General features: G+C 42.7%; 2 protein-coding genes across 3 annotated transcripts in view; one reads left to right on the top strand and one right to left on the bottom strand.

Moving 5' to 3' along the window:
* Positions 1–19,774, bottom strand: part of ESRP1 (epithelial splicing regulatory protein 1) — a 33,020-nt gene extending 13,246 nt beyond the window's left edge. For both annotated transcript variants that reach the window (XM_053995125.1, XM_053995134.1), the window contains exons 1-11: positions 19,504–19,774; positions 19,169–19,297; positions 18,216–18,329; positions 15,638–15,752; positions 8,331–8,429; positions 8,174–8,228; positions 5,594–5,704; positions 5,375–5,507; positions 5,243–5,285; positions 3,511–3,812; positions 1,738–1,956 (exon numbers count right to left, since the gene is read on the bottom strand). In XM_053995125.1, the coding sequence (XP_053851100.1) occupies positions 1,738–1,956; positions 3,511–3,812; positions 5,243–5,285; positions 5,375–5,507; positions 5,594–5,704; positions 8,174–8,228; positions 8,331–8,429; positions 15,638–15,752; positions 18,216–18,329; positions 19,169–19,297; positions 19,504–19,635 (1,452 nt within the window). In that variant the 5' untranslated portion in view covers positions 19,636–19,774. The remainder of the gene's footprint in view (positions 1–1,737; positions 1,957–3,510; positions 3,813–5,242; positions 5,286–5,374; positions 5,508–5,593; positions 5,705–8,173; positions 8,229–8,330; positions 8,430–15,637; positions 15,753–18,215; positions 18,330–19,168; positions 19,298–19,503) is intronic.
* Positions 19,775–25,182: 5,408 nt separating this feature from the next.
* The window catches only part of VIRMA (vir like m6A methyltransferase associated), a 29,339-nt gene continuing 27,565 nt past the window's right edge, over positions 25,183–26,956 (top strand). The window contains exon 1 of the mRNA XM_053976431.1: positions 25,183–26,438. Within this exon, the coding sequence (XP_053832406.1) occupies positions 26,376–26,438 (63 nt within the window). The 5' untranslated portion in view covers positions 25,183–26,375. The remainder of the gene's footprint in view (positions 26,439–26,956) is intronic.

The following is a 26,956-nucleotide window of genomic DNA, read 5'->3' as shown; positions in this document are numbered from 1 at the left end:
TCTCTAAAGTTTTTCCCACTTTGTTTTGATTAAGCTACATTATAACTTGTTACATCTATATCTAAAAAAAAAAAAGACACTAATTCAGGAGTACTTTGGTGCTTTGAGACCTGCTCTTACAAATTTACTATGAATGCAGAACTGGAAGATCTAGTCCCTATTTATTACCTGCAATTTTTAGAATTCAAGGATAAATACAGTCAAGTGCTCATTGCTAAACAATTTGTTTTAAATTTTATTTTCTGACGACCAACACGGGCTGGGATATTTAAGTACTAACTAACTAACTAAATACTAACTAACCTAACATTTGGTATGAGCTTGCGGAGAGGAAAAAAAACATCTTTATATCTGTAAATGAACAGGATACACCACTGGGAGGAGTTATTTTGGCTACTTGAAATCAGCAGCTGCGTGTGGCTAAAACTAGAGAGAGATCTGAAGCCAGCTCTAACGCAAGTTCTTGGCTAGTTCTTCTCGTTTTGGAGGGGACAACATTATCACCATCCTTTTCACAGTTTTTCATGATAAGAGAATTGAAACCCAGGAACTTGGAGAAAGATAAAAATCTAGTAGTAAGGCAAAAGCAGTATTTGAGTAGAAAAAGAAAATCTGATAGCTTTGGGCAGGGCAAGGGTAGCAGACACCCCTTAGGGCTATATGCACACACCAATTTCTTCATTCAGGTTCTTTCATTAGTGCTGTCAAGGGCTGATACCACTGTAAATCATTACTTGTGCTTTAATATCTGCACTTTTCTTAGTCTCTCCCGGCACTACACATTCATTACAGTTTTTTAGCTTTGTCTAGGTCAAGTTCCCACAGACACAGGAATGTCTTTAGATAGACAGGTACTGAAATGACTCTATCCCCATATTCCTGAAACACAGAAGTCCTGCTTGGGACCAGGAAGTATTTTTTAGTTTTGGTTGACACTAAGCCTAAGTTAAAACAATTGTAGAACCATCATTTTTATACAGTTTTATAATCAGTTTGTTCCACTGAAGCACTCAGAGCAGCTCCATGGAGTTAAAGGACTCCTCCCCCTAAAGCCACAAGAATAGGAACATAAAGATCACAAGAATGCACAATCCTTTGAAAGGTTTTCTTTTAAAAACTGCTTCCAGAAAACAATGGCAAAGATGTGACACTTTATACACATCAATGAGTTGTTAATCTTGGTGCTTAGCTGTGACTGTTTAAAGAAAGCAAGAACGAAGGAGACCCAAAGCTTCAGTTTTCGACTTTTGACATGGGAATTCCTGTCTCTAGAAGGCTGCAGTCACATTTGTCCTCAAATATATTTGTGGCACATTGCTCAGTAAGGCAGGGACAAACCACTCCTTTGAGAGCTAACATTGCCCACACTTGTGTTTTGATGGCACTTCTCACCAGGTACAAGAAGAATCATGCACACTGTTGAGCAAGACTCTTCAGCTCAAGCCTCCTACAGGTCAGGATCATGGCTGCTCTACTGGGAGCACCAACCCCTCCAAAACTGGCTTAGCTTTCAACACATGGGTCTCAGTGAAAAAAAAATCACTCTACAGCAAATGCAGCAGCTGGCACAGGAGGGTTCAAGTCATCTATTGCCAGTACACTTTTAGAAGAGAGCTGGAGGCAATTAATACAATTACTGCTAGTGCCAAAGGTGCTTCCTGATGGATATCATCATCAGGACTGTATTCATATATACAAGCATTTGGCAGAGTGGCTAAAAACACGTCGCCTACCAACCTGGTGATTTAGTACCATGTGAACTCCGTGGGTCCGAATATCTGTAGAAAACTCTCCCAGGAACTCCAGAATGTCCTCTATAGTAGCAGCATAGGGAAGACCACGCAAACGTATGCAGTCTCTGATGTTAGTGGGAGGCACAAATTGTTGAGGTAATACTGGAAGAATTGGAGGTGTTGGGAGAGGAATGAGAGGTGTGGAAGAGTACCTGTTCAGCACCTGTGGAAAACAAAAACAGACAACAGAAGCCTCCTTACTCGTTCTTCAACTTAGGAGGAGTAAACATAACCCCAATGCCACCTGTTTTCACTCTGGGCAGTATTTTAAGATACAAATGAGCTAGATACAAATATTAACTGTAAAAGATCTGATTTCTAAGCGCTGTGTTGTGGTTTAAAGTCAGAATCTAGCACACTTCTATAGTCATTCTACAATAAGTAGTCATGTTCTTGTTTTAAAAAAAAATTGGGTTATTTTTTTCTTGAAAAACAGTTTTGTTTTGGGAAATTTACTTGAACAAATAATGCAAGTCACAACAGAGATCTTAGAACATGAAACCTGTATATCTACAGTATTTTTATTGTGAAACTATCCTAAAACATTCTACCATCTACAGAGTCATGATGACACTTCTACCCAAAAATATCTCCTCTGCAAAACTTTAGGAGAGTTGGGGAATTAGAAGCACATTTCACTACCACACATCCCTAACTGTGCCCACCACAGTCCATTCAAGAAACATAAGGAGCATTCCCGAGTAATAGTACCCATGACACTTAGACCTTGAGATTTCTTGTTAATAATTTTAACAGCAAAAACCCTGTCTGGTGAAAAGTCGCCTGAATATTCAGTCACTACTCCTGAACTCTCTCTGAGCAAGATTAATATTTATTTGCATTTATACAGCTATCAGAAGGTTTACTAAACAAAGAAACATACAAGAGTACTTGAGAAAAATGCAATGACAAGTGAGCACTGTGGCTCTGCCTTCTAATTGCTAATGTCACCTTCTAAACAAAGCACTGAAATCTCTACATATTAGGGAGAACAGAGCTGCATAATTTCTTGGATACAATGACATGGGTACAATTTGCATCATAGATAACTTCTAGACAAGATTCTAAAAGGTATTTACCTCAACTGAAGCTCTGCAAATATTTTTAGAGACTTAAACAGTCCACTCAGCTCTCCTTCCTTTCCCTGACAGCTTAGCTGCAATTAATGGTCCACCTAGCCCTGTTAAGCCAGACTCAGCAGTTTCAAACTCCTGCCACCCTCTGCTAGGTAGCTTGTGCTTGGAGAAGATGGTAGAGATCTGCCCTTAAAGACAAATTGTAGAATTCTTCAGATACATTACACTGGAGAGGACAACTACATCAAAAGGCTTTGCTTTTTTGTGTCACTGACTAAAGATAAATCTTTTAGCTCAAGATTTGTTGCAAAACACTCCTGAATAGATCGTCATTGGACTTAGTCAAATTCAGAATATATGTAGTGTAAAGCACAAAACCCACATCCACATTTTACAAAGGTATTGGTAGTCAAAACCCCAAAGGTTTCTATATGATTAAGAACATCCCTATACCATAAGATCTTACATTTCAAGGGAGCAAAGTCTCACAGAAATTCAGACAATATTCATTCCAGCAAGAGTCAAGACTGAGAAAAGGTAAAAGAAGCTTTCAAGTCGAGGCCCAGCATTATTTGCTTCCTCTACTGCCAGCGTAGAAGTTTGGACTACAAAAAGGCAATGTTTGAAAGGTTTGCCCCTACCTGCTGAACTTCCGCTGCAGTGCTCCGGAAGAGTTCAATGTACCTTTTCCCCAGCAAATCCTTGTGCTTTTTCAGTGCATTTTGTGCGTATTCCTCACAAGCAAACAAGACAAAGGCATCCCCTGTTGGCCTGCTGTCAGGATAAGTGACAAACAGGACTCCCTCCTTTCCTCCTGTTACAGGGCAGTGCTGGCCAAAGAAAGTCAGCACTTCTTCTGTTGTTACATTGAAAGGAAGACCTCGCATCCTGACAATCACTTGGTTTTCTTTTGACAAGAACTGTGCAACCTCATTGGAAGTACCTTTAACAAGAAAAAGTACAGAAGCACTTCAGTCTAGCATATAAAAATCATGAGCATAGCCGCATCCTCTCCACACAGGTGTTTTTTGAGCAGATAGAACAATATTTGCCTCTAAAGTCAGGAAAGATGACCCTCTGATAAACTAGATACATTGTATAGGACACCTCCCATTAATGTATAATAATGTTACCCCATCATTTAGAGGGGATTGATCTTTATTCAAAGGAAAAATAGGAAGTACTTGCAACATTCAAAGCTCAAGGAAAGCACAATCTGTCAATCTCTTGTGTGAGCAGGACCTGTGCTTTTGTGCCCCTCGTCTAACTCTGGAATATCTCTGGCATGTTCTGGAGCCATAATATATGGCAACCAAGTACCCAGATCATTGTTCTGGGAAAGAAAGCTGGAAGAGCAGGTTGAAAACAGCTTAGGGATTTCATCCTATCCCAACAGAACTGTGAAGGTCTGACAATTCTACTTTCAGTGCTTTTAGAAGACCAGTGATGCTAATAACATTACCTTATTCAAAGGTAGCTGCTAACCAAAATCCTATCTTAATGCAGTCCTTTCACTTACAGCTCTCTGACCCTGCAAAGTTTGGTTGTACCAGACACACCATTCTTCAAGAATGTCACTGTGCAATGTCTTTACTTTGAATGGTATAACTACTTCCAAACCTATCAGTTAGCTATGTAGTTGACAGCTTAACAGCATCTCTCACTCTGAAGCCTCAACCTCAGATCTCTAGTTAGTCACTTACAAACCTCAGCCCAAATCTCTGTCAGGAAGCAATGAGGAACTTAAAGTAGTATTGCAGATAAAACAGCTTATTGGTTCTTAATTCAAATTTTGTACACTTGTAGACAAAGGGGAAGGAAAAGAGATCAAGAGAGTTTGAAGAGCAAATTTTCAGCCTTTCAATTATGAGCAAATATTTCAAGATTCCCTTTAAATAAGCATCTCCCCTAAATCCTCCCCATTAAGTCTGAGACAAAGATTTGATTTGAAGAAAATCAGTTCCATAAATCCCTTGTATTTATGCTGTGATATCTGTTCTTATGTGCCTGCTCCACAGCAACAGCAGTTACATTGTTTTGACAATGTAACTCTGGTTTCACTTTTTCAGCAATCAATAGCATTTAAATTCCCACTATCATGAAGATGACCTAACAAATTAAATTCATATACAAGATCACTTTGCCCAATCAAATCCTGATTGACAGGCTGCTTGAAAATGGCAAGAATATGGAAGAGGTAGACAGATGAATCATGGAGTATCTTGGACTGCTGCTACGAGAATACATAATAATCAATACACCAGCCAACTTCTTGTTCAAAGACAGAAAAAAAGGGCCACATTCAATAGGAATACTTTGCTGCCAAAAGATGCTGATGGAACACACCATCCCTTTTCATCTCCTAAAAATTACCTCCTGCAATTTTAAGGAAGTCTTCACCTGTTGCCTTGTATACCTAAAGGAAAAAAAAAAAGGAACACATGATTGGCATGTAATTTGCATTTGTTTTGAGAAGAGGATTTCAAAGTCCACCATGTCACTCACCTCTATGTATCGGTTCCCCATGTGATGCTTGTGCCTTTGTAGTGCTAGATCTCTATGCTCTTCACTTACGAACCTCACAAGAGCCTCCCCATTCCTCCTACCCTGGGCATTGAGACAGAGTGCAGCACCTCCTCTGCAAAATTTAAATCAAGAGATGAAACTCCATGACCTACGCAGGTGAAGAGCTACAAATGTACAAGTAAATTCTTCACTACTAACTTGGCAATATTGAGACCTTTGAAGAATCTTGCTATGTCCTGGTCAGATGACTGCCATGGCAATCCTCTTGCTCGGATAACAGCATTGTCATCCACAAGTTCCATCTTGCTGCTGCAGGCACAGAAAGAAGCAGTAATGCAGACATCTGCCTCTAGTATCTGCCACCTGTTTGCTTGTCATTTATACTCCAGGAAAAGGCTTTTGTCCCTGCTCCATGTCTGCTGGATGGCAATGCCAAGGCAGTGAGGCCCAAGTGCCACCAAAAATTGAAAACCACTGTACAAGTCTCTCCAAGGGACAGTTTGTTTTGTTAAGTTGCCCCTTTCCAAGTCCCCCTTTCCTGCTTTACCACATTTACTCTTTGAGCTGTCATCTCTTCAATCATATTCCCAATTAACTTCCCTTTTGTTATGAACAAAAATAAAATTTAAACCTTTGGGGAACATAGTTAACAATGGTTAAATGCTGTTAATACAAGTTAAATGTTGTTAATACAAGTTACAGATTGTGATTAGTTATATTAAAACGCAGTACTGTTGTTCATGTATAAAGGAGGAGTGGAACCAGGGAGGAGATGGGGTACCAATCTTTGAGAATGGGCAGAGAAACTTTCAGGAGTATTACATCACAGAACACAACCACAACTTAAATCAAGATTGGAAGAGAGACCAACCAATGGGAGGCAAGAATTCCAAAATGATTGGCCAAGACTACACCAACTTATAAGCCAATCAGCAATGGAGAAATAGACCTATCACAGCATGGATCCTCAGTGCCCCAATCAGGAGACAAGAGAGAGACTTTAAAAGGTCTGGGGTGTCTGATACCCGGGTCTTTCCTTGGACCCGGTTTCCCTGGAAATACCCTTAGGTTACAATTACTAAGTTGTTGAAACAGTCTCAGGACTAGCCTGAGGCTTTTGCTTCCCGTTTGTTTTGTAATAAACAGGCTTAGTTTTTTTAATTAATATGCCTCCTTTTTGTTACTTTCAAGTTTCTTTCTAAGCCTGTTTGCAACACCTTTCCTGACATCATTTGTGCTTCTCCATTATCTGGAGGGTTACTGGTATAAAAATCAAGTACTTGCAGTTCTAATCTAGCTAGGTAGAAATTGAAGCAGAACAATTAGATGTAACAGAGATTAGTGCATTTTATTTCTACTGTGATAGTGTATAAGAACCAGTCACAAACCAAGACCAAATCTGTTCAGGGCTGTACTCAGCACAGACAGGACTCTGGCCTGAAGAGTCAAGCCTTAACATTGCTGGTTCCATGGTTGAGGCCATCACTGTGCTACTAGAGACTAACATATCTAAAGGCCACATTGGCTGCTTAGCATGGGAATAGCATAGCCACAGAAAGCCAGGTTTAATTGGTCATTAGTACAGTCCCTTTTGTTCTCTCACTTCTTGAAAGTGTCAAGTTCAACAAAAAAAAAGCTCACAGCTACCCAAGCCTGCCTTTCTGGCTATCGCAGGAACAGCTTTTTTGCACGAAAGAGCTTAAGTGATTAAGTAGATGAAGTGTTGTTCAGTAATAGAGGACTCCCTCGTACAAAAGGGCTGTGGTATGCCTGGTGGGTCATGTTTCTCACTCACATTTTAATTTTTCAGATGGCCTTTCTGTAGCTGTCTGTCTTAAACTGTTCCCCCTTGCCTGCTAGTTCTGTACTTCTCATTATCTCAAAATGTGAATCTTCCTCTTCATCCCAGAATTTTGTTAGTGAAAAGGAAAAAGCTTGGAACAAAGCTGAACATAGCCCCTGAGCTAATCTCTCTGGATAGTTTCTGCCAATGTTGCTTTTTTTTTTTTACTTTTTTTGACTCCAAAGTATAAGCATCATCTACCATCATGACAGATCCTTAATCTGGAAAAGGGAAGTGTTTGTGCAAGATGGGAATATAAATAAGGTCAGTTTAACACTAGTATCTTGTGATATTGTGGAGAAATCATTGAGAAAACTACTGAGAAAAATCTGTATTTACACATAGAAAAAACAGTTACACTAAAAAAAAACAACCCAAAACTAACTACCCAAGCAACAAAGCGGGCATCAAAAGCATATAAAGCTTTAAGTTTAAAACATATTTGGGAATGAGAATCACCGTAGATTAAACAACTGAGTGGTAGCACAGTATTTCTGGCACAATATCTTTATGAAAGTGTTTCTCCCCTATTAAAAAACTTATGTATATGCAGTTCCTGTGTAGTAAATTGCAGGAAGAGTGCAAGAGTAACTAATTGGGTTATTTCTGAAACACTACTTACAGTCTTTGTTAATAGCACAACACACTTAGTACCCATTATAAGCACTTATTAGCAGAACACAGAACTTTCAGCAGCTAACAGGCAACACTGAAGCCTAACAAGAAAACAGGCTTGCATCTGATCATAGATTGCCTGTTCCCTTTCCCACTTGAAGGATCTAATCGATTCCCATAGCAGTGGGAAGGTAAATAAATATAATGGTAACAGCTACTGGCAAATTAGGAAGAGAGAAGTACAGCTGATCTAAACAGTAACCTTCAACAAAAAGTGGTGGAGGTTGAAAGATGTGCAACAAGAAAAGGGAAGTACTTACCAAGGCCCACTTTCAAATTTGTAGTTCACCCTTTCTGGATCTGAAAACCGGTGATCTATGAAATACAGCACAAGTTATTTCCTATTTCGTCCATGTACAGGACAGGCAGCAAAACCGAAGAAGGAACAAAGAAAACTCATCCATCATAATCACTTACTGTATGGTTCAGATATTAATGTTAAAATAATATTCCCCATATCTTCAACTTGAGAGGCTCCATAGGGAAATGTTGGACTGTTCTTGTCAAGATTTAAATCTTTTTGTTGGAGTTAAGTTAATCATCACCAAATAGATTTCTAATTGGTTTCCTGTTAGAGCAACACACTTTCATATTGTCCTTGTATGTTGCTTCTCAGGGAAAGATTTAATCCATCTTCCTGCTGGGATACATTAGCTGTTCTTGGCCTTGGCCTCTAATTACTGCCACCTGTGGGAGTGTAAGGTCACTAAAGAAAGTGTCTGGGGACATGAGACCCCAGAATAAGGACATGTATTTAATATGTATGTTGGACAGATACACTGCTGCATATGGAAGAGACTGGAGCCCTGTCCTCTTTAATCTTCAGGGGAAGATTTGGGGCAGGAGAAGAAGCAAACGAACTAAAAGCTCCAGAAATGGAGGCATATACCATATGCTTTTTGACCATCTAAATCCCAAAGCAGAGTAAGTATCTTACCACTTCAACAAAATTCATAAGTGACACCTTGTCTAAACCTTGCCTATTAGAAGTTAAAACCCAAGTTTTGTGCTGTTGCACAGAAGCATTCTGATAAATCTGGTTAGAGTCCACCAGTCATGTGTTTTGTTAAGAGGCAAAAGAGAGCCCCACAACCCATAGTTTCAGTCCAAAGGATTTTGGAAATGACTGCAGTAGAGACCAGGAAGCATCCTGCCCCAGGAAGGCCTTAGAAAGACAAAAAAAAAAAACCAAAAAAAAAAAAACCCACATTCATTAAGGGAGGCTAATTTAAATTGCATAAACCATCTTTTTTCAGACAACTGTAAACAATTTACTATGCTATCTCCTGCTTTCCATCATATTTGCCCCTCTCCAACACCAGGCTACAGGACTGCAAGATTATTTGCAACTCTACTCCATTATTTATGAAGCAAAGTTTAAAAAGGTCTTTTTCACTCATTTTCTTTGAGGACTGAAGTGTAAAAAATGTAATCAAGAACAGAACAAAAAAAAGGAAATCTGGGAATAAGTGTTGCACTTTTTACTTGCCTTATCAGTTTGCATCAAAACTTCAGAGCAAAAATGAGAGCTTCTTAAACAAGACCCATCCTGACATGGAGTTACAGTAAGGCAACACATTGAAAACAGCCAAGGGCACCAATTATTTGCCCACATGCCCCCAGACTACATTAAACACATTTCAAGTATTCCAGAGCCTGCATTATGATGTTCAAAGGTTGCTTTATAGTCCAAGACAGCCTTCCTCTTTAGAGGAAACCTGCTTTCTCCACCTAGAACTGAGCAACATTTGAGTTGTCAGATGCCTACATGAAGTACAGGGAAAAGAACAGTTTCTGTTAGAAACAAACATCTCATACCACATTTGTTGTATCATCTCATCAACAGGTGAGCCAGCAGAAATTTCTTTGTGAGATGAGGTCTTCCCTATTATTAATAAGATGACAGCAAGTCATCCTACAGAAACAGATTTTTTAAAAAAATTGCTTAACAGTTGTCTTGTTGCAAAATTAAATATAACTTGAACTGAATTAATGCATTCCTCTTCCAAGGAAAGGAAAGCTGCTGTACCAACAAAATACACTTCAGGCTAATTTGATTTTGAAGCTTTGTTGTTTTTTAGTGTGCATTGGTGTATGGAATGTGAGAGGATGATGCTTAGTCTTAGAAGAACATTTGAAGCTTAAGTGAATTATCTTAGTTTAAAAACCAGAATACTTAAACCAGTGATTCCTCCCCTCCAACTGCTTGACTATAAATAGATTCCTAGTCATTGCCTTTACCCCAGAGAAGGTACTAGGAGGGGGAGGGTAAAGTACTGTGAACATTAAATAGTTTTCTTAAAAACCAAGCCAAAAAGCCTGAGCAACTCCAAAGCATGGTTTAAGAGATTACAACTATTTATGACAACAAAAAATTTCTTCATCACAGTCTCTCTTCCTAAGCTTTAAACAAGCTCAATCTCACTACCTCCTCTTCCCCCAGAAAGGGGGGGGGGGGGGGGGTTGGAAAGAAAAATAGCCCACAAACAGACTCTGACAGAGAAGGTGTTTCTGGGCACCTTGTGTAACAGAGCAGAGTAGTGCTCCTCCTCCCTTTCCTGACACTGTTCTCCATGTAGCACCTAACACCTCCACTCTGGGCTTGTGCAGAGCCTCTGCTGTTCATACAGGGAGCCAGAAGCTGCTGATGGTACAGGTGTTGGAACCCTGGTGTTGCCTGACCAAGTTTTATGAAGATTTTGGAAATGTGTTTCCCCTGTCAAAAGTCAAGAGAAATGGGGCAAGAGTTTCAATAGCTATTCCAGCAGGGGACATGCATACACATGTGCTTGGCTGTTAAGACTGTGCTGTCAGAACTGAAACAACACTTCAATATTTCCTTTGTACTGAGCAAAAGATCCCTACAAGTGATCAGCATTCAGAGAGGGGAATGCAGCAATGTGAAAGGGGCAGGAATTTGAAGAGAAGCCATCATACAAGGAAAACAAACCCAAACACAAGTACCCCACCCTATAATAATTTTCTTTGGTGAAACTTTTCTGAAGACACTGATCTACAGGAGAAGCAGTTCCTGAAAATGCTCTAGTGCCAACAGAAGCTGGTACCAATTGTCAGACACAGGGAGTCAGTTGTGCCAAACTCTACAGAAATACAAACACAGTGGAGGGGTGGAAGTAAGTCATCAACATTATTGCAGGCATAACCTCACACCTTCACCTCCGATTAGTTAGAAGCACAGGTTTTAGGCAAGATTGGAGAAGAAAATTGATTGTTTTCTGCATGTTGAAAGAACATGCTAATTAAAAATCTGTATTCTAATGAACAAGATTGACTACACAGAGGTAGACACCTATGGACAGAGGCACTAGAAATTATGGTACTTGGGAAAAAATATAAATGAAACAGTCTATAAACCCCATTCCTAAATCCCCATTCTGTGAAGGAATAGGAGACCACACATGTTTCTGTACAATTACATTTAAGGGATCCTTCTCCTGGGCAACTGGAGAAAGACAATTACAGGGGATAATCCAAGTTCACATTTAAAGAGTGTTAGAAACCAGATATGGCTGTCCAGAGCTAATATATGCAGTAGTATTGAAATGTATATTCTTAATGAAGCAATAAGCAAAAGACAGTCCCAAATAAGGCAGGATGGGAAACAAGGAACTATTTAATCTTGGTGTGTAGCTGTGGTACCACCTCCTCCAATGCTCAGCAAGTTAAAGGGAGCAGGAAGGAAAGGTACATTCTATATTGTGGTGGCCTCTCTAACATGGAAAAAATTTCTAAATAATTTCTTCAGATGTATCACCACAGCTGCCAGTGTCCTCCAAGACTTATTCCTTCCCACTGTCTCTTAACTTCTTTCTCATTGAATAACTTAACCTGAGATGACATGAAACAGCATTGCAATTGTGCTCTGCATTGATACTTCCCCCTTTGTTCTGTTTCTTATTTAAGTCCCTTTAGACAGAAGATTACATATCTTTCTACATAATGCTTTGCATGCATAAAGGTAATATACTATTACCCAGTTCCTGAGTACTATCACAGGAAATACAAATAACAATATCCAAGAGTCTCACCTAATATCCAATTATGGGCATTTTATTGCCAGAGTTAAGCACTATTGGTTATAATAGTGCTCCACATTATTGTTTCCAAGACACCCAGGTAAAAACACAAAAACAAACCAAACAATAAAACCCCAACAAATCAAGTTTCAGTAGTACAATATCCAGCACATTAAACAAGCTGTTCTGGAGTACCCCTGAGTTTCTACTGACAACACTGGCAGATATTCCTCGTAAGAAGTTATCCTCACACATCCAGTTCAGAAGCGAGTGGAACAAACCAAGTACTGGAGGAAGCAAGAGCTATTTGCCATTTAATAGCTTCTGCACACCCAATCTCGAGGCAAAGGATGAGTCTTCTGCAAACCTAATAGGAATAGTCATGCAAGCTTTATTCACTCCACCCTGAAGGCACTCACAGGGTAAAAACTGGCTCAGCAAGCTTTGCAAATCAAGAAGTGTAGCAAGTATGGGAGGTACAGAGGGTGCAAGAACAACCCTGCTCCTTTTGAATGCTTACACGTAAAAAAAAAAAAAAAAATGTCGACAGACCCAAGTCCTTTTCTCTGCTGGAACATGATTGCTTCCCTCAAGTTCTGTTACTCAAAATTTCTCATAATTGTCCGGCTGTCATTACACTTACACAATTCTGACAAAGTATGCCAGAAAACTGTCTCATACACAAGAACAGTTCTAACACCATGACTTAGGCAGCAGCAGTACTCAGAGATAATTACAACTAGTCTCAGTTCTGCCTTGGTCCCTTGAATTTCGTAGCATTTTAAACATTGTTTTACTTTTATCTAAAAGAAAAGAATGTTTGTTATGAAATGTGTAACTTCTTGCAGGGGTTGGGAGTAAAGATTTTTAAAGCTTTCACCTGAGTTCTTAAGTTTGGTATGGTTTCATTGCTATACACAAATTCCAAGTTGGCTCCTCAGAGAGTAAGTCCACAAAGTGCTCTCTAAAGGAAGAAAAACCCAGCCAGTTATTCAGTCTGTTATTTCTATGCTCTTTTACAAGATTGTGCTTGCCATGTCTGCAAGAAATACACAGCCAAGCCCCTACAATCCAGTGTGCTGTATACTGAAATATGCATCTGGAATTGACTGTGCAGTAGGAAGTTACCTCCCCTGACAGCTGGGAACAGTGTACATTCCCCACTTGTAATTTGTTGTTTGATCAAAAGTGACCCATCAAAAGTTTTTGAAGACTTTAATAACTTCAATGACTGTAGATCAATACCCAGCTTTCTCCTAACTACTTCAAATCATAAAAGTTTCCTCTTTCTGATCACAACCAGGCTACACACATATAAATGGAGATGTAAGGAAATGAAGGGATGCGCCCAAAAATCCATTCTACTCATGTTTCTACCAGTCTGTAAATGCAGGTCTCAAATATCTAGTCAGTACCTTAGCTCCATACTAAAACCTTCCATCCTCACCAAATGCTGATGTATCTAGCACACTATAGTTTCTGTGGCAGAAATAATGGAAAATTCATGCACCCTCTTTAGCTGTGAGGCCAAGAAGCTGCACTTTCTACAAGAATAAAAAGAGCTTGATCAGATTCTATGCACTAATCAGCAGCTTCGTTTCAGCCTACTGTACTTATTCCTGATTTTTGTGTCCACACCCCAGCATATCCATACATGAAGGAAGAAAAACTAAACAACTCTGCACACAATTTATAGAACTAGTTTTTAGACTCAGCACCTGCTTAAACAATCTTTTTATCCTAAACATCACATAGATGTCCATGGTCTACAACTGAAATTAACCTATGCAGCTTCTGACACTGAGGAGATTAAATTGATATATTTCAGCAAGGTGAGGAGAAAAAATTATCATATTTGTCAATAAAAGAACAACAAAAATGGTTTTATCCTTTCTGGTCTCTGCATCCTCTGCTCCCACAATAACAGGGGAGAGACAGTTGATTTCAGTCATGTTGCATAAACATAGCAAGTTTACAAATAAGAGCCTCAGCAGTTACAAAACAAAATAAGCCACAAAACTATAAGACCAGAATGAAGTTATGTTCATATACCTTAAGAAGCATATCTTATCCAGAACTTGGACTCAACCTGAGTGCATTTGGATAGACTGACTAAGCTTCTAGGAATTTGGAGAAAATATTATTGGCAACTGCCAAAACTACTCTCAGGCAGAACTGACTCTTTAGAGACTTCGGACAGTCAGGTAACACAGGGTGGTCTGCCCCCCTCTCCCAGCAGGCAGGGAATACACAGTCCATCACCATGCCCTAGCTGACCAGTGACACTCCAGGTAGCTACAGTCATACAACTCCTTCCACAGTGGAAAGGCACACCCCAGACATTCACGTAAGGAGAAAAACAAGGGCAACTCTCTGAAACAGCTGAAGTACCTCATTGTCTTTGATTTCTCTAGATCATGTGAAAGCATTCTCCAAACAATGTATTAAGTTTTTCACCGTAACTTTAAGAAGTCTCCATCATCCAGTTTCAACGCACCACAGCATTTATTTCACTTTTCTACATAAAAGATTCTACTCTAAGTCTACTGCTTTCCTTCAGAATACTGGGAGAAATAATTTTTGCCCCTTCACTAGCAGAGATTAATCTTAATTTGCAGATAACAAAGCAGAGCAGAATGGTTAAATGCAGAAATCCACCCCATATGTGTATTTTATGCCCAACAAGTACAAAATCCAGGCAATACTAATCCTGCAGTGAAAGTCCAAAAATTTCTGAAGTTACAGACATCACGTCTTAATGGCAACCACTCCATGGACACAATAAGCAAGTCAGAAGAAAAGATATTAAAAACAATAGCAGCAACATCAACCACCAACACCAAAGAATAACATCTCAAATTCCTTTATTCCTCCTTGATACCTGACTTTCGTGGCCACTACTTCAATAGCTCTGTAGCTCTGTGTCCAAGAATATTTTTGGGATAAGGACTGAAGCTTGCAGCAAGAGGGGAGACTGCCAGAGAAGAAGGCACAGCCAAATCACAGCTTCAGCTCTCAGGCTCGGACTAGGAAAGAGCCAGATAAGATGGGATTATAAACCCTTTCAGACTATTCAGAAAGTAATTTTAGACATCCTTATCACTGAAAATGGAAACATACTACTGACTGCATCTTGGTGCCAGCCAAGCCTCACCTTGTGAGGTGTAGCATGTGTACCTTCTACATGACTGAATACCACATGTTCCAACAGCATCCCTGCCTTAGGTTCATTCCTATGTTAGAGATTCACTACAAGGTCACATCAAGAATAACCATCTCCTCACCTGAAAATTAAGGTGGTCTCTCAAAATTTGCTCTTGCCTAAAATAAAGATCTAACTGATGCTATAAAACTCACCCCCTAAACTTAAATATTACAATTCACAACAGCAATTAAAAAAAAAATGTGCTGGTTACACAAAACTGTGAAGTTTAAAGAGACAACTACAAAGATGGTAAAGAAAACATACAGAAGTCAAGAAGAAATAGAGTATTTTCTCCATGGAAGCATTCATACTCATATGCTTTTATCTTTATCTTTGTGAGAAAACTAAGTACAGTTCCGAGTCACTCATTAAAGCTATACCACCCCTAAACATGTGTTGCAAGCATTACTCATACACCTCTGTCCTAAAATTCAGCCAAGACTGTAACAGCAGCAGAGACACCACCACTGTTAAAAGGATACATTCTGTCATAGCTGCAACATCCAGCTTACTAACTTCAGGTGAGCCAGGGCAACACTTCTTGAACTCTTTCCGCAAGTCAAAAAAGGAGTAGAAGCATTCAGGCAGTAAAATGTTCTGTAAAAGGAGCAAAGTAACCACTACCAGTTAGGGTGAGTTTGTTTATAGATACCTATACAGAAACCTACTTTGTGTATAGATACCGAACTTTCTAACAATACATTTACAATAGATAGGAAACACAAACAATCTTTGCTACAGAGAAACTCATATAGCTCTTCTTAGCCAGGTAAGTACATTTATAAACTTTTTTGCTTAAACAGCTTTCTCTTCATATTGTTTAATAAGAGAAATGTGCTTTTGTGCTGCCAGAGAAATATTTGCCAATAATACTAGAGCTTCAAATACAATATATATGTAGCAGAGCAAATACCTCCTATTGCAACATTTATCATCAAATTCTTGATTGAAATTTTAACTGTATAAAGCCAGAGGGTAGCCAGTTCAATTGTAGAATTAAGCAAATTTTGCAAGACTAGCAGATATTTTAGTTTATAGAAAAGGCTGTTTTCAGAGAATGTCACACTTCAAATATTTATTTCCTACAAATAAAAAAATCTGACTGTGCAAAAGTGTTTGGCATGGTGCAGAAGTTGTCAGCCTATGCATGCTAACTGCTTTAACTGCAGCATACAAAGCCAGAAGCAAGTTACGCAGCCCACTAGAAGTCAATGAAACCCTTCTTGTCCCACCACTACATCTACCACATGCTTTTAATTTTTTTGGGAGTCGAAAGGAGAAGACATGGAGAAGTCTTGGGGGCAGCTGTTAAAACCAATGCAAACCCTTACTCCTTCAGTTAGCTCTTCACCCCAGGCAGAATACTACATATTCCTTTAGGCTGTTTGTTGCCTGCAAGGACTACACATAAAGGCTTTCTGGGATTTAACAACTAGTTAGCATGTTGGCATTATAACAGATAGCAGCCTATGTGAAAGCACATTTTGGGAGCCCAAAGAAAGCAGGTTAGGCTCTAAAACAAATTCTGCTTTGAGAACATTAGAGCTTATCTTAGCATATGGACAGGTGTATTAGGCAAACGATACTCTTTAAAGACTTATGAAAATGTAGATGGGCTTGCCAACATTTCCTGCTCTAGTTTTAGCATGATTTTCTTCCTTGATGTGAAATGAAGTTCTGTATTTCATTTATGTTCTTTTGGAATGGCTGATGCCAATTCATTCTCTGAATACCAGGAGTTGCTAGATGACTTCAGAATGTATATCTTAGAAATAAATATCTTCTCAAGAGCCTGGAGATTTCTGCCTATCTGGATTTTAGTGATCTCACACTCCAATCCCTGCATTAGGATATTAATAAAAAAAACTATTACAAGTCTCATAAGTATCTGGTTTACTTAATCTACAGGCAGCACAGAGCAAATTTCAAATGAACAATTCTTAACAAAACAGCAACAGAAGATTTTGATAAAGACTCAATTCCTGTCTGCGACCCTGTTATGATGCAGAAAAATGATCCCTGACATCAAACCAACTTAAATAATTGTAGGATGCGCCTCTTCTTTTATCCACATAATTTAAATGGATGACAAGTTTTACTTTATTAGCCAACAAGAAAGTATTTTAAAAACCTGTTTCCACATTTTCTCATGTTATATGTCACAGAAGGCAAGTTATATATATAAGAACTGTCCCTTCACTGTGAATAATGCTCACTTTTCCTCTTCTAAGCCTTCAAAGCTATCAATACTTAAAGCACAAACAAGTATTACAACCAAACTCATTCAGTATCGCTTTTGTAACAGCACAGACTTGCAGCAGTGTCCCTTCAAAGATGGGTCAACAAATTGATAGGCACAGAAGTCAGGTACAATGAGAGGAGCAGAACAGCTCAGTTACAGAGCAATGCATGTTCATACCAAACCACAAAATGATGTGTTATTAATATTGAGGCAGTTATTTCAGAGCCAGAGAGACTCACATATTGCTGCAACCCTATCACTAACAAAAAGCAGGCAGGACTTCATAACACTGTTAGCGATTTGGCAACTCTGAAGTTATGGAAAACTCCAGACTACAGGACTAATCATCACTCATAGCCTGCCTCAAACTACTGTTCAGCTCCTTACAAATACGAACACCGCCCTTGGAGTGTCAACTGAATACCCAAAGATTGAAAGTTGCTATAACTAGGCATGAATGTAAAATTTCAAAGAACAGTTTATAGTTAAGATGGTTAATTATTTAGCAACAATCCCACATGCCACCTGCTAACCCTGTAGAAACTACAAATACTGTCAATATGTTGCTCCTTTCTCAGACACTTAAGAGCCTCTTCCTTCTGATTTAACTTTAAAGGCATCTCAAGACTGCATAAGGACAGGGCACTGTATATGCCCTCCACACAGTCAGGCTCTTTAGCCTCATAAGCACATTATATATGAGCAATGTTTGTGCTATGGTTGTGTGGAGGTACCCTCATACTAAACAGAAGTTGATTTGTTTTGCAAGAAATCATAAAAAGCACATTAAGAGTAAGACTTAAGCTACAACGACATACCTTTTTGGAAGCTTCAGGGTGTAGAACCTGCCTAATGTGCAACTGTCCATCAGTACAGAAACAGAAAGAAGTACCTACACCAATGTTCAGTTCATTGCTCACGGACTGATTAAACTGTTGGCAGGAACAAGAAAAGACATACATGTTACAGAGATCAGAGTGGCACCACTAGGCAGTGTCATCAGTTGGTAACGTATTCCTGGGCAGCAGGAACTCAGAGCTGGAATTCTTTTTCATATAAGCCTACTCCTTCACTTCTATAGATTTGTTTCTTACTAGGTAAACACATGCTAACTTCCATGATAAATCTCTTCACAAGGAAATCACCCCTTTCCCCCCTTCTAAGGAGATATGGCTACACCAACATCCCACACCACAGAAGAAAATCCTTTTCAAGAATTGCAAGAGCATTGCAATGAGACAAAGCTGATTGCAGAGACCTGAGGCAGTACTGGGGCAGAACAGCTTTTTAGACAGGGCGCTCAAACATGTCAGAAAGCAAGCCTGTCAGCTTTCAGCCCTACCCTCAATGGGAATCACACACACTTCCTTGTTAAACTAGACACTTCAGTGCCATCATCTTCCCAGGACTGATGAGCACGAGCCTTAACAAGGGATACCTAAAGCTGGCTTCTTCCAACACTGATTAGGGCTCACCCACAGCTGAAACTCACTCAGGGTCCAGCATGGCAGGAGAGCAGGGTAGGGAAACAGCTAACCCTAACCTTCCTCTCTTGGGGTTCAGTTTTTCCCAAGGCAAATAAAGAAAAGGCAAGGGAGAAAGGTCTACAAAGCTCTATACTTATAGGCTTCCTGGCCCACACGTTTGTGGTGCTCCTGTACCAGGCTCCACTGCTCTGACGGTGGGGATAAGCAGATGACGATACCACCTCTACCCCACGGGGGAGCTCCCAAAGGAGACCAGCACTTAGCGGCCAGTTACAGGGTGTCACCTGTCTCAGTGCCTGCTCCAGCGGTGGAGCCAGTGCCAGGCTCTCCACATCCACTTGGGTGATCTCCTGGCACTCAGCCGTCAGTTCTGTGTGGTCAGGCCGGACCAGCACGTCATGCAGGTGCCCCAGCTCCAGAGAAAGCAGAGGAGGGGGTGAGTCAGCTCTCCGGGCTGAAGGTCCCCACCTGCAGCACCAGCCCCTACCCTCCACCACAGCTTGCTCCAGCCTGGGACACCCACTACCAGCCCAGCGCCGAGACCGCCCTGCCCGCATCCAGCATGGCAGGCGCCAAGGGGAGCAGCAGGTCGGGGTGCTCCCCCGTTGGGTGAAAATACCTCCTTACTCCTCAGGTCGACCACTTTCCACAGGAGCTGGAGTAGCTCTCGCTCGTCTGAGCCCAACCTTGCCCCGTTGGTGCCCGCCGTGGTCACGAAGAGAATCACCAGGTAGTCGGGGGACGCCGTCATCGTGCCACCGGGCCAGCAGGGAGGATAAAAAGAAGGAAAGGAAGAAGCGAGGAAAGAGAAGAAGCCGGAAAGTTTCCTTGCCCCAGGCGCTTCCAAGCGAGACCCAAGCGGCAGAACCCCCAGCTGCAGCCTCACTCCCCAAGGACCTGGCGTGGGGGAGGCGCACGGCTCCCCCTCTTTCCCACCCCCTTTTCCCCGAGGTGGGTGGTAGCCGCTCCCACACCAACTGCACTCCTGGGAAAGGCGCAATGGCTGCGAGCTTTTCTGCGCGGGGCCGCGGCAGCACCTGCCCACCCCCGGCCCACGTGGTGCAGGTAACACACACCTGGCGCCGCCGCCCATTGGCCCCGCTGGGCGGGGACGTGGCAGCGCGGCGGGGGCGGCAGCCGGAGTGCGGGGCCGGGATTGCGGGCGGGACGCCCAGCGCGGGGAAGTTGCGGAGAAGTTGCGGGGGCGCGACTGTGGAGGAGGAGCCGTGGGCCGCAGAGGAGCCTCAGCGTGCCCCGACGGCGGCCCGGACCCAGGCGAGCCGCGCCTTCCGCCGGCGAGGTGCGCTGCACCGGGATGGTGCAACTCCTCAGCGACGGGGCGGGATCGCCCGATCCTGCCGGGACATGTCGCAGAGGGCAGCTCTGCTCCGGCCCTGCTCTGGGCAGCTCCGACCCCCGGACGGAAGGGCAGGGGAGATGGCCACGCCGCTCGGAACAGCCCCGGCGGGTCCCCCGCTTTGGTCGGGGGCTGGAGAGGCCAGTGTGGTGCCAGGGAGCGCTGTGGCGGCGTGCAGGCCGGCTGCCCCCGAGAGCAGGAGGGAGACCAGGGCCTCAGGGCGGTAAAGCCTTTTCCTCTGTCGATCTTAAGGCAGCGGTATCGCAGCTTCTCTACGGTTGTGGCACGGCGGATCAAGTCGTGTGTTAACAGCTGGCTGGTTTGGCTGTCGCAGCCTTCCTTCGATGAGCTGGTGATTTTGGCGCTTTTGACAATCCCTCTTGTTTTATGGTGAAATACCTATTTTAAAATCTCTGTTTTAAATGCATCATTCTCCAACACATACTTATTTTTTTTTTCATGACAAATCACGGAGCACAGGGTAAACAACACTAACTTTCTGTAGGGAAATCCTGTAATACACTTAATTATTTAAGACCTCAGTTGTTCATTTCCAACTTCATTGAAATACTGCTTCTTGAAATTTTTACTGAGATCACAGAATCATGGAATATACTAAGTTAGAGAGTGATGCCATTTGGGTTTTGCCTTTTTTTTTCTTTTATATGTTCTCTGTGTTCTTCACACATATATTTGTAACTCTGTCGCCTACTGAATTAGTAGTTAGTTTTCCCAGTACTTTTCCATGGCCTTTTCCTAAGCAGAAAGACAAAACAAATTCCAGAGCTCTAAGCCCTGGGAGGTACAAGGCCCCAGCGGTTCTGGTTCTTGGTTCTTCCTGGGAACCAAGGCCGAGAATGACTCTTCGAGATACATTCTCATGGACAAAGTACAACTAGTGCTGAAGGGGGGTCTCCAGAGAAGGGGCTTAACCTGGGGGGGAAATTGCATCACCACTTGTCCTCCTAATTAGTGCTTTTTATCAATTTTGCTAATATTGTAAAACCTATAGAAATGGACTCACCCCTGGAGGGGGTGGGTTTTTGTGGACATCTTTCCATAACTGCCCCTGAAGGCCTTCATTAAAGATCCTCTTTTATATTACCTCCTTACTAAAATTATCTCGAGTTTCATTTTCAGGTTGGGAAACAGGCAACAAGGGGACCCACAAGATCATTGAGTACAACTCCTGGTCCTGTGCAGGACACCCCAAGAATCACACCATGGGCCCGAAAGCATTTCCAAATGCTTCTTGAACTAATGAAGGCTTGGTACTGTGACCACTTCCCTGGGGATCCTGTTCCAGTGCCCAGCAACCCTCTGGGTGAGAAACCTTTTCTTGATATCTAACACAGACTCCTGACTCAGCTTCATGCTGTTTCCTCAAGTTCCATCACTGGTCACAAGAATTAAGAGATAAGTACTTGCTCCTTTTGAGGATGTTGAGGACAGTTACGAGATCTCACCTCAGTCTCCTTTCTTCTCAGCTGCTCCTAATAAAGTTTCCCCTCAAGGCCTTTCACTATTCTCATGGCCTTCCTTTGGACACTCTCTAAGAGGTTTATATCTTTCTTATATTGCGGTGATCAAAATGTCACACAATACTCAAGGTGAGGCTGCCCCAGCGCAGAGTAGAGCAGGACAATCCCCTCCCTTACCTGGCTGGTGATGCTGTGCCTGATGCCCCCCAGGACAGGGTTGGCCCTCCTGGCTGCCAGGGCACTGCTGGCTCATATCAACTTTCCACTGACCAGGACCCCCAGGTCCCTTTCTATGGCGATGCTCTCCAGCCTCTCATTCCCCAGGCTGTCTGTACATCCAGGATTGCCCCATCCCAGGTGCAGAACCTGGCATTAACCTTTGTTAAACTTCATACAGTTGGTGATTGCCCAACTATCTTAATTTGTCAATGTCCTCTGCAGGGCCTCTTTGCCCTCAAAGGAGTTGACAGCTCCTCCCAATTTGGTGTTGTCAGCAAATTTACTTAATATGTCTTTGAGTCCCACGTCCAAGTCTTTAATGAAGACATTGAAAAGAACTGGGCCAAGGATGGAGCCTTGTGGAACCCCACTAGTGACAGGTTGCCAGCCTGATGTCACCCCATTCACTATAACTCTTTGCACCTGACCTGTGAGCCAGCTGCTCACCCATCATGTCACCTGGTTGTTCAGCTGTGTGCTGGACACTTCAGTGAAGGTCTGCCTTGTGTATTTCTTCATTACTATTCCTTATGCTGGTGCAGGTTCACAGCTTGCACCACCTTTTATTAACACGAACACATTTGTTTGGCAGGAAGGGAGCAGATGTGTTTCACCACTGCTGAGAATCCTGTCAGCCACTGGCTTGTCCCCATAGTGCTTGGTGTCCTCTTCCTGCCCTACTGTGGTTTGGTGCAGCCTGGTTCTCCTTGTGGGGACTGCCACCAAATTCCAGCATGACACATCATGGCTGGAATAATTTTCACTCTTTCTGGTCCAAGATTTCAAAATTGACATTCACTGGTAGCAGACACTGCAATTTAAGGGGTTAAAATGTCAACTTAACCCCTCCAGTTTTTAAAAGCAGTGGCTGAAATTTTCCATGTGAATCCAGTATAAGGAAACAACTAAGATAATTGTACCCTATTTGTCAGAGGTTTAGAGTACCTGGTTTTCTTTGAGCATTTGTCTTCTGACTTTTGATGCATTGAGTAAAACATTTGTGAAGTGAAGGTCTGGGGTGTTTGTCCTCAGTAGTGGCTGCAGGTGATCTGTACTCAGCATCTGAGCAACGAGGTTGGTCCTCACACAGGGATTTTGCTTTGTGATCTCTGCCTAGCCTGGAGCAAAAGGATTCAACAGCATAGGATTTCTTTGTGCAGTTTTCCCTTTCAGGTCTTAGGTTACTGCAACTTCTTAAAAAAAAAATTATACTTTAGTACAAAAATCCAGAACGTTTCTGAAATTACTTCACAGTGGAGCATGCCAGACAGAGAGTTCTGTCTTGGCTGGCTGCTCATCTTTCAGTGAAACTTAATCATCTTTCCTAGCAGTTTCATTCTCAGTGCCAGCTTGGCTTTTTAGATGCAGCTCCTGTCTTTGTGAGAATGATTTTTGGATGGACACCTGTTCCTTTACTAGTGATTTCTTGTGTTCTGACTTACGCACTTTTTTTTCTTCTCTCTTCTGCCTTATTGTCTCATCCTATGTCTCTGTCCATCTAGGAGCATGAGAGTCCCCAGATTATTGCTACAGCAGGCTGCATTATGTACAGTAACCCCTTCCAAAAGTGAAACTGTACCCTGAAAGTATTTTTAGTTCCCATTATGTCTTTTGGATTACTGGCTAACCTTTGTTTAATTTATTCATTTGTTTATGAAGCTGCTAGTCACTAATTGCCACTGTAGAGCTATTACCTTTTATTTTTCTCTTGGCTAATACATTCCCTAAAACACCTGTTATCCAATCACAGTTCCCATTCCACCCTCTTTCTAGCATGCTTGCAGCATCTGGTCTAACAACATGCACCAGCTGGTCAGGTTCCTGTGTTGTGTTGCCCATTCCAGTTGCTTGTTCCAGGCCATTCCGTTGTCCTGGGACTGGTTAAGCATAGTCTTTGCATGAAGTGTCACCTTTCAGATGACATGGGCGTTGTTATCTACAGGAAGGTACTGGGGTGCTTTGAAGTAAGGTGACCTCTCAGGGCTCCTCCCAGCACACTGTTACTGTTCTCATCTCCTCTCTGGCAATACTTTTGTTTCCTTTGTAACCGTTTTTCTGTCATTTTTGTATTAGTTCTGGTGTTTTCCCACCACGTGTCCTTTTGTTCCACTTACTGTAACAGGACAGTTCTGAAACAACTCACACCCCCGGCCCCCAACACTGCAAGACTTATATGTCCTCTTATTTATTTCCTCCATTTTTCTGAAGTTTTCTTCTTTCACCCATTGATTCCCTTCCTAAAAAACAAACAACCTGTGACTTTGCACTTCTCAGTATGTCCAGATTTCTTCTGCCAATTCTGCATCTCCCACCCTGCTCTATTCCTCTACAGGAGGGTCTTCACCTCAATACCAGCCACAACTGTTAGCCTTTCCTGCACAGACCTTCGGCCTCTGACAAGTACCCCACCTGTATCACTTTTCCTCAGTTTCCTTCCAGAATATCAACTTCTTACAACTGAAATTAGAGAATCAGTTCTATCATTCTTTTTTGAATGTGTTAATGTTTACCACCATTTTTTTAATGTCTCTAAGATAACTGCTGTTCCTAACTAAATTCTGTTGTCTCCACTTTCATCAGTGGAGAAAATACCTCGCAAAATACACAAATTGCTTCTTGATATTGTGCAACTGTGTGTGACATTCAAACACTGCTGTTCTTGCAGCAAGGAAATGCCTGACCTGTAAGCCCAGCCATGTGCTGAAGTCAATGACGCTGCATTCAGAGCCATCTAAATTGAATTCTGCAAAGCTGATTCTGTTCACATCCAGAGCTGCAGCTGTTCCCAGCAGCGAGGGAGTCACTGCAGATAAAAACACAGGGCTGGAATTCCCCTGCCAGTTACCAAACAACTCTCAGTGGCTGACCTGGTTGCAGTACTGTTGCAGGCTATCCCAGCAGAGAAGTTATCTGACAGGAACTGCGCTCCTCTGGCACAATGGCACACATGGTGATGCCCACGTTTGGAGTAGTTGCAAAGCTACTGCCCCACAGAAGTCTCCAAAGAGCCCCTAAAGGTAATCAAAACAAGCTATGCCAAGTGTCAAAAGACATTGTGCTACTTTAGTAAAATACATATAAAGGGGTTTTTCTTCTTTTCTACATAAAGATATTGTATTTTACTTCAGGAATTTAGATCTGGTAATTCATCAGGATGAGGTGGATCCACATTGGGGCAAGAATCACAGCCAGCAAGAATCTGCCAGCATGGCCAAGGATGCCCCTTGGTTTTCAGATTGTGAAATATTTCTTTAAAGGGATTTGTACTTTAATTACATCTGTTCAAATAGCATGAGGCAGAACCACGTTTTCAGTGAACTGAGAAGAAATTCTAGTTGATGAGTATCCCTTCACTGCCATGAAACACCTCTTCAGGTGTGCCGGTAGAACTCATTGGGGAGTTGGCTGTGGCTGGCTCCCTAACACGTGCTGTGGGGACAGGAACTTCCTGAACTAGTTTAACCACCACAAATATTATATTGAACCACAGCCTTGTTTAAAGTGATGCAACATTTTCATGTGGAGTACTACTTAGAGGACTGCTGCTCCTGGTGAAAGTGAAAGTTTGGAGTGCTGAGAGAGCAGCAAGCTCAGCTACTGGAACAAAAAAGGGGCTTGTGAAGTCCTGATACACACATAAATCAGTGAATTTCATAAGCAGCCGTTTCAGACACAAGAGGCAGATAGCAAGGGATAATTATCACTGTTAAAGAAAGTGAAGGTATTTAGCTGAAGTTTCAGTCTAGAGAGGTAACACATCTTTTTACAGCTTCCTCCAAAGGCACACGGTGCAGCTTTGCTGTCAGGCATAGAGCTCGTACAGAAAACGTGTGTAGCCAACACCGCTTGCGTAAGATTAATTCCACATCATTCTCCTGGCCAGGGCTTTGGCTTCGTGGTGTCCCCAGTGCTTGATTGCTGTTGCAGAAGAGCAATGGATGCTAAACAGGTACTTCTGGCGCTGCGGAAAGGTTGAAAGGAATTCTGCTACACGAACTTGAGAGAAGCGACAGGTTCTCCACCTGAAAAGAGTTTGTTTTAAGCACGGGAAAAGCTGCAAAGGAAATTTCTCAGGCGGGGCTGAAATTAACCAGCACCGAGCTTGTGAAACCGAGCGGAGGCAAAGGTTCGGCGCGGACTGCGGTGACGCCCAGCGGGGACTGGGGGCTGTGGAGAGCGGGGGCACCGCCCCGCTGCTCACAACCCCGACTGCGGCCCGAGTTTTAGCAGGTGAAAGGTTGGACTCGACGATCTCAGAGGTTTTTCCGACCTAATTCATTCTGTGACTCCGTGAGTACTGAAGGAGCCCAGGCGCTGTCTCCTCTGGCGGCGCTGAGGGCGGCGGGACCCGCCCCGAGCCCCGTCCCCTCCCCTCGCGGCCCGGAAGCGCTCGCGCGCGCGCGCCGGAAGCGCGTCCCCCGCGGCCCGGCCAAGATGGCGGCGGATGCCGCCACCGAGCTGCTGTTCTTGGACACGTTCAAGCACCAGAGCGCGGAGGTAAAACGGGATTCGGGTCCGCCTCTCCTCTCACCTCTCTTCCCGTCCTCTCCCTTCTCCTGGGCTACTGCCGGCGCCCCCTTGCTCGCGCCGGGGCCTCCTGGGAGTGCGGAAGCCCCGCTGGGGCGGGCCGCGGCGGCGGTCGGGCAGGAGCAGCCCCGGGGCAGGTGCCTTCAAGGGGGAGCTGCCGCCTCTTTCCCGCCTCGCCTGACGCGAAGCCTTGCTCGAGCCGCTGTCCTGGCAGCCCGAGGTGCTGCTGGCAGGGGGCGGAGGGTGGTGGGAAAGCAACGGGGATTTAGAGGTGACGGGGAGTATAGGCAAGCGGAGAACAAAGAAGATAAACGTGCTTCGAGAAGGCGATATAATGGAAGAAGTCGACTAGAGGGCCATACCCTGCTGCTTGTGAAATTTCTGATGCTCTTGTGTAGCTGATAATGAGGAGGGATATTTGTGTGTTTGTGAGGTATTCCCTTCGATTTATTCACTTTACACCAAATGAGTGTTTCAAGCTTTTTTGG

This window comes from Vidua macroura, chromosome 1 (assembly GCF_024509145.1).
Source record: "Vidua macroura isolate BioBank_ID:100142 chromosome 1, ASM2450914v1, whole genome shotgun sequence".
Taxonomy (NCBI): Eukaryota; Metazoa; Chordata; class Aves; order Passeriformes; family Viduidae; genus Vidua; species Vidua macroura.
The sequence above is the reverse complement of the archived record's forward strand: the minus strand, read 5'-3'. Positions and strand labels throughout refer to the sequence as shown.